This window comes from Zeus faber, assembly GCF_960531495.2.
Source record: "Zeus faber genome assembly, chromosome: 11".
In the NCBI taxonomy this organism is placed as follows: Eukaryota; Metazoa; Chordata; class Actinopteri; order Zeiformes; family Zeidae; genus Zeus; species Zeus faber.
This window is the reverse complement of record NC_137205.1, coordinates 14,275,761-14,283,494: the sequence shown is the minus strand read 5'-3', so window position 1 is coordinate 14,283,494 and position 7,734 is coordinate 14,275,761. Positions and strand designations below refer to the sequence as shown.

Genomic DNA, 7,734 nt, shown 5'->3' with positions numbered 1-7,734 from the left:
AGTACAGTTTCTAGTCATGTTTAGTACAGTTTCTAGACATGTTTAGTACAGTTTCTAGTCATGTTTAGTACAGTTTCTAGTCATGTTTAGTAGTTTCTAGACATTAGGGGACAGTACCAGACATGTTTAGTACAGTTTCTAGACATGTTTAGTACAGTTTCCAGGCATGTTTAGTACAGTTTCCAGGCATGTTTAGTACAGTTTCCAGGCATGTTTAGTACAGTTTCCAGGCATGTTTAGTACAGTTTAATCCCCTCTCTGTGCGAATTGGATGGAGGGCGCGCAGCGTTCAGCAGGTGGGGGGCGTTGCGTAGGTAGAGCCAGGCCGGAAGTGGAACGCCCCAAAGGATTCTGGGAAGAACGCTGTCAAACCTCCATCGCGGCGGCAGGGTGACACGCCAACAAGGAGTCTCTCCGCCGAGTTTTCCAGGTACATTCCCGTGTGGTGCTACGTCTCCGTCTACACCTTCTCCTACCGGTTGTAAAGACGCTGCCAGCGTGTTTGCTGTCCGCTAACGTGTCTGATTTCACTCACACAGCGTACATGCTGGCTCGCTAGCGTTAGCATGCTAACGCCAGATTCGCTAGCAGTGAGTGAGTGAGTGAGTGAGTGAGTGAGTGAGTGTGTGTTGGGGGATGGGGAAGTGGATTCCCATGGTTAAGACGGGGCGTTTACACCCTAAGTAGTGAGACAGTTCGCTCGAATGAGTTTCGATTTCCACCGAGACGATTGCGAAGTTTGAGGCAGTGGGGTAGTCTGGCAGCCTTCACTCATAAAATGATGAGCGTAAAAATCAGTCACTAAATCTCATCCGATCGCTCCTACGTTTGGGACGTCTGCAAAGCCATATAGATGCTGAGGCTTCTTGTCTGATCCTAATCTGCTTATCTTGTCGTTTACATCCATACTCAGTGCATGGCAACAGGATGAGCGAGCTGATAAGAATGTTTGTTTCCTTCTGAGAGACATACAGTCTAATGTAACATGAGCAAGTATTCATGTTTTTTCTCTAACATGTCACATACCAACTATTCGCCACTGAAATCTAGTCTTAGTAAGTACAGATGTGAGCTCTAGTCAGAGAATGTATTCTGTATTACATGGCTACTGTAAAATGTAACAACTTACTATAGATATTGTGCATGGTATATTGATCGGACCAAAATAAAAAGTTTTTGTTTCATATCTGGCACTGATTGCATCCCAATCTTATAAAACACTTTAAATACTATAATTTAAAATAAGTTAAGATTACACTTAATCGGTCCCTGAGGGAACATTCAAGATTCAAGAGGTTTATTTGTGACATACATACATGTTCATACATATATGTAGCAAAATGTCTTTGCAGGAAATACACCTACCCCTCATTTACAAGATCCAGAAATAGGGGATTTATTAGCTATATTATGAGCTGTATACATTATTAGCTTAATAGCTGTGTCTAACATTGACTACTTGACATGTCTTTACCAATTTATTAAGGTAAAAAAAAAAAAAATTGACAATCCAGCAATGTACTCATTCTCTGTATTGCCTCTCTTAGACCTTCACTTTCACTCTTATATCTACCCTTATAAACATGTTTCCCCTCACATTTCTGCAACCTTTCTTTTATCTGCCGCCCCACACAGGTCCCACAATGAAGAGTTTGAATCTTCTCTTGATCCCCACCCTGCTGCTGCTGCTGCTGCTGCCTCTCTCCAGCGGGCGCTACAATGATGATTTTGATGACAGGGAGGACCTCGCAGACTTTGACGACAATGACTTTGCCGAGTTCGAAGACATGAATGGGGATCTGGCGGCCGAGGCAGAAACGGTCCCTCCGCCCAGGGCTTCAGAGCCGGAGGAAGATGAGGATGAAGATGAAGCCACCGTTGAGCTGGAGGATGGCCAGGATGGCTTTGAGGACGCCGACGCAAATGTATGTTGTGCGGTTTAAGGCCCAGTATCTCAGCACGGATCTCATTGTGTTACTGGTTGGAGCTCATTGGTATCTCTTCTGTCTTTAAGGATCAAGATAGGTACAACAATTACGATCAAGAGGAGTTTGAGGGAATTAAGAAGCCCATTCATTCCATTCAGGACCCACTTATCATCCATAAGGTAAGACCATGTGAGCCATGTAGGATATGAACTGGCTTTGTAACCTCAGCAACAGCTTTTACGGTCAATTTATGCCTCAAATTAGGAATTGGGCAACATCCCACATCTGTTGTCCTCACACATCAAACACGACTACAGAGAAATTATAGATCCAAGTATGGCTGTTGCTGGGTTGATGACCTGCTCTGCCTCTCTGCCAGGTTCCTGCTCACCTACAGAACAGCTGGGAGAGCTACTACATGGAGATCCTGATGGTAACAGGCCTGCTGGCCTACATCATGAACTACATCATTGGCAAGAACAAAAACAGCCGCCTGGCTCACGCCTGGTTCAACTCCCACAGAGAGCTCCTAGAGAGCAACTTTGCCCTAGTGGGTCAGTACTCCCTTCTCCGGTTTGTCTTGTTATTGGTAGCAACAGTTTCTGTGCTGTTGTTTATGGTTAAAGAACAGTAGTGAGCTGAAGAGAAGTCTTCAGTTGTTTCTGCCTCACCAACCACTGTGTGATAATAGGCGATGATGGCACCAGTAAAGAGGCAGTCAGCACTGGAAAGCTGAACCAGGAAAATGAACACATCTACAACCTGTGGTGCTCTGGGCGTGTGTGCTGCGAGGGCATGCTCATCCAGCTCAAGGTGTGTGTCTGTGTGTGTGTGTGTGTGTGTGTGTGTGTGTGTGTATGTGTGTGTGTGTGTTTGTTTAATTACAGTTTTTTGTGTTTCACTTTTTGTGCCATTACTTGACCTATACCTTGCCCTCCTACGTTCCAGTTCCTAAAGAGGCAGGATCTGCTCAACGTTTTGGCCAGGATGATGAGGCCAGCCTGTGATCAAGTTGTAGGTACCAGCCAGACATCAGTCAGGCTGAATTTTGTGCATGTTTAATATGTTTCAAAAGGACCATAGAACCTCTTGAGCTGTTTTCATCAACAGTGTTTTCACAGCTCCTAATCTTACAACCATTTCCTTAGCAAATCAAAGTGACGCTGAATGATGAGGACATGGACACGTTTGTGTTTGCTGTGGGCACCAAGAAGGCCATGGCCAGGCTTCAGAAGGAGATGCAGGACCTGGTACATTTCCAACTTGTCTTGTAGTCTATTGGGTTGTTCTATTTTGTAAAAAAAAAAAAAAGAAACAAATACACTTGGTATAAATGAGTGAAAAGCCCCCTTTCCCCTAATTCTGTTCTTCCAACCCACCCACAGAGCGAGTTCTGCAGCGACAAGCCCAAATCTGGAGCAAAGTATGGCCTTTCAGACTCCCTCGCTATTCTCACAGAGATGGGCGAGGTCACAGACGGTGTGATGGACAGCAAGGTCGGCCGTTGTCCTCCTCATTTTCCCAGAGTGCTAAAAGTGATGACCCAGAAGATGGCTTCTGAGAATAAATGTTGACACAACGCTTCTGCTTACTTTCAGATGGTACATTTTATTACCAGCCACGCTGACAAGATTGAGTCCATCCATTTCTCAGACCAATTTTCTGGTCCAAAAGTTATGCAAGAGTGAGTATTTGTTTGAAGATTGCAATATTAAGCGTTTTGTAGTCACTCTGTATCGGTAGGATCTGGAGGATTTGTATTATTTGCGGTAAAATCGTTTGGTTTGCACTTCAGTATTAAGTGCGAACCAAGTGGGTGTTAGTTTGCTTATGTAGGTCGGGACTAAATGGATGAATGGATGCTTTATTAATATTATCCACCAGAACTATCACAGAGGCGGCAGATGTTTTATGACAGGAATTGGAGCAATGTAGTATAGGAGCTAATGTGTTATGGACTTTGTATTCCTGCTATCTGACGAATGGACATGTAGGTATAATGTAAGGAGTACTGGTATGCCTCCATCATTTCGGGTGAACCATTTTTGATCAGACATTACAATCATTTGAAAAGGAAACGGGTAAAACGTTTATTTGAAGGCGACACGTCAGTCATCCATCATCACAGCCTTGCAAGTGTCTCATTTAGTCTGTTAATGTGTTGTGTTTCAGGGAGGGCCAGCCCTTAAAGCTGCCTGACACCAAGAAGACGCTATTGTTTACATTTAACGGTGAAGAATTTCACTCAAATTATTTTCTCATTAATAGATTTGATTTGATAAATGTATTAAATTATTTGTTTTCCTTTTTTAACATATATGTATATCTAGTGCCTGGCATGGGCAACACCTCCCCCAAAGACATGGACTCTCTTCTCCCTCTCATGAACATGGTGATCTACAGCATCGACAAGGTCAAGAAGTTGCGGCTCAACAGAGAGGTGAACAGCTTCCCCGCACCCTGTCCCGTCGACGCCCGGGGACTCCCGCTAGCCTACCGTCCTGTCCTAAATCTCCTCTCTGCATCCAGGGCAAGCAGAAGGCCGACAGGAACCGCTCCCGCGTGGAGGAGAACTTCCTGAAGCAGACTCACGCTCAGCGCCAGGAGGCGGCGCAAACCCGCCGGGAGGAGAAGAAGAGAGCGGAGAAGGAGAGGATCATGAACGAGGAGGACCCAGAGAGACAGCGCCGCCTGGAGGTGCGTCTGCCGACATCACAGTTCAATACCAGTAGAGATTTCTAAACCAGCTGGTGGATAACTGCGAAATGGGGATTTGGACGTGTAATATACATGACATTTAACGCAGGTGCCTGCAGTGTGCAGCCCAAACCGTCTTTTTGCCAAGTAGATACAATAACATGGGGGAGATAAAACTTAAAACAGCATAGACTGACAAGGATGGCAAATACAGTAATTGTAAATTCTGCATATATTAACACTTTATTGATCCCGGGGGAGAATTCCAGTGGCGAAACAGTGAATTCCTAAATAAAATGTGTCAAGAAAATATAACTACATACACATATGAACAGAAGTTAACAGAGTTATCGCTTGTACAGCTGACTATGCTATAGTAAGCCCAATAGAGTTTATGTATATATAGCAAGCGTGTGCAACAATGATGGTACTTATGGAGCTGTTTAATGACTTTTATATTTTTAACTGTTTGTTACGTTTTTTTTTGTTTTTTTTTAATTGAATATTTAAATATAGGTCAATTGAGTGTATATCCTCTCACTCTATTCCCCACTGAGCTGTTGTACTCTTATCTCAAGTGTTTATCTTACTGCTAGTAGCAACCTGCATGTGACTTTCCACAAGTCTGCCAGTGTGTGTTGTTACAACAGCTGAAGTGCCTTTAAGCAAGGCATCTCAGCACTACAATCGCAGCAGTTTTTTTCTGAATTTCCCTCCGGTGATTAATGTTAGTGTTATCTTATCTTAGTTATGGTGACACAGCTAATGGCATTCTTCACTCTGCGGTCGCAGGAGGCAGCGCAGCGTCGTGAGCAGAAGAAGATCGAGAAGAAGCAGATGAAGATGAAGCAGATCAAGGTGAAAGCCATGTGAGCAGGAGCGGCTGCTGCGAGGGAAGAAGGACGCCCTCTCCCTGCCCTCTCTCACGTACCACAAACACTCCACGGGGCGTTCCCTATATTTGGGCGTGTCGCGCTCAACTTTATCCGTCTCCATGGAAACGGCTCGAGGTTGGCTGCGAGCGAAGTCGATGTCCAGTGAGAGGGGGTCGGGGAACTCTTCAGCATCACATCTGTTAGAACAACTCATGACAGTTCTTTTTGTTTTTCCCTGCTCAACAATCTTAAAACTCTTGTTTCACAGTGGTGTAGCTCAGTGAGCTTTTTTTTTTTTTTTTTTTTTTTTTTTTTCTTGATCTACAGGGATGGAGCGAACCATACGGTGATAATAACCAGCTCGCTTTTTAAATGTAATAAACGCATTCATGTCAATCGATTAAAATTTATGTTAACTTGTGACCTATCAAGAATTTTATAATTTATATCTATTATGTGATTGGTTTCTTTAAGGCAATGTTTCTCCGATAAATGTCCGAGCAAGTTCAATAAAAGGCACTGGAAACTAATGATCACCATGTTTTTTGGAAAGCCAAGTTCTAACCCTCTAATCCAAATAATGTTTAACGCAATAAAGGATGGTTAATCATCGTCGTGGACCAGAAATGATTGGAAAATGTATAAAAGGTTACCGGGCAATTTAGATATTTTTATACCGTTGACAGACTGGGTGTTTAGTGGCCAGAGAGCAGGGTGAGATGTATCCTAAATTTAAACTTCCTGTCAGTGTCTGGGCCGGATTGGGTTACAGGAGCGAGGGTGGCTCGGAGCGCCTGAAACAGAATACAATGTCTGGAAAATGCTCTCACATTGGATAGTTAGTTGGAAGGCAGTTTCCACTTGGGCTTATTTGTTTTAAGACGCAAGATTGCCGTCATTCACCTGCTTTTACAACAAAAATAGATCACTTTAAAAACAAACTGCTGTCACAGGACACAAAAACACTAGAAGAAAAAGGGTCAACCATTTAAAAAGAAACAATATATATAATTATACTGTATAAGTTAATTATATTTTTGAAATATAATAAAATAGCCAATAAGTTACAATACATAGTTTAAAGATTCTGATTTTATTGGACAAACTACTACACAAGATTTTTTAATTTTTCAGCAGCCACGAAAGTAGTACAATTCAGCTCTTGTCACCAAACGCCCAAATATGGCGAGAGAAAGACAAACACAAAACTGTCAACACCGATTATTAGTTAGTATGTTCGCTTAACGTGGTTCCATATCCTGTGTTGAATGTTTAAAAACATTCCAACTGCTAGGTCCAATATTTCTCTGGGCAAGAAAATCCTTTTTTCATGAATCATATATCACACACACACACACGTGAACAGAAAAACCTTGATTTAATGCCCAGGAAGCCCATCCCTCACGACGCCGCCGGCCATTGCTAACCCGAACTGATGTTGCAATTTGATTGGCTGGTGGCGGACATTTATTTGGACTAATACCGGCATGTCTGCCTCCTGTGCCAATAATGGGACAGGTTGTATAGCCTTCGGTGAGGAGAACGGAGTTATGGCGGATTATGTTAAACGGGTCCCGCCCAGACATTTTTTGTAAACTTTGAAAATTGTGGCCAAACTATGGCCAAAAATCCATTGGATAAATTGTATTCAGGCAGCTCAGACATGCTGTGGTCCAATTTTGGTGAACATTGGACCAAATTCTAAATGGATGCCATTGAAAGTAATACGATTGCCACAGCACCACCGAACAATGCCAATGAGATTGGCCCGGCCCTTTGGTTAATTGGCCCTGCCCAGGCATTTTTTGTAATTTTCAAAAATGCTTTTTTTCTCCTCCCACAGATATGGTCCAATGTTCATCAAACTTGGACCATATCATCTAGCCGGCCCTGAATACAATTTGTTTGTTTTTTCTCTGTGGGTTTCACGGTTTCTGAGTGCCGGGCACCTTCAGCCGGAGAATGTCTATAATGGTAATAGTAATAATAAATCTAGCTGCAGGCAGCAATACACAGGCTCCAGTTTAGTCGTGTTAGGTACGTCTTCGTGTTCCCGGTTCTCTGAAACGCAGCATGCTTTTCCGAGTTTACGTTGGAACGCCTCATTGGCTCCCCTGCAACCACTAAACCGACCGCAAACAACCCACACGAGGCCAGTTCATGATGTCACAAAGGGACCCGCCCCCGAAACGAATCAAATCGCCTCAACGTTCTTCTACTTCCGGTAAAAAACG

The 7,734-nt window shown here is 43.4% G+C and overlaps 1 protein-coding gene across 1 annotated transcript; it reads left to right on the top strand.

The window, feature by feature from the left end:
- Nucleotides 1-354: 354 nt before the first annotated feature.
- ccdc47 (coiled-coil domain containing 47) lies at nucleotides 355-6,014 on the top strand. The gene is made up of 13 exons (XM_080009425.1): nucleotides 355-430; nucleotides 1,636-1,925; nucleotides 2,015-2,107; nucleotides 2,308-2,482; nucleotides 2,620-2,741; nucleotides 2,877-2,942; nucleotides 3,077-3,178; nucleotides 3,314-3,424; nucleotides 3,527-3,612; nucleotides 4,101-4,159; nucleotides 4,259-4,368; nucleotides 4,458-4,625; nucleotides 5,418-6,014. The coding sequence occupies exons 2-13, from the start codon at nucleotides 1,644-1,646 to the stop codon at nucleotides 5,496-5,498; spliced, it is 1,455 nt and encodes a 484-aa protein (XP_079865551.1). The 5' UTR covers nucleotides 355-430; nucleotides 1,636-1,643; the 3' UTR covers nucleotides 5,499-6,014.
- The last annotated feature ends 1,720 nt before the right edge of the window (nucleotides 6,015-7,734 follow it).

Excerpts from the sequence above, each read along its gene's own strand:
- ccdc47 (XM_080009425.1), top strand. The coding sequence starts at position 1,644 with ATGAAGAGTTTGAATCTTCTCTTGATCCCCACCCTGCTGCTGCTGCTG. Across the intron at positions 1,926-2,014 it reads TTGAGGACGCCGACGCAAAT|GATCAAGATAGGTACAACAA; the intron begins GTATGTTGTGCG and ends TCTGTCTTTAAG. Across the intron at positions 2,943-3,076 it reads GGCCAGCCTGTGATCAAGTT|CAAATCAAAGTGACGCTGAA; the intron begins GTAGGTACCAGC and ends CCATTTCCTTAG.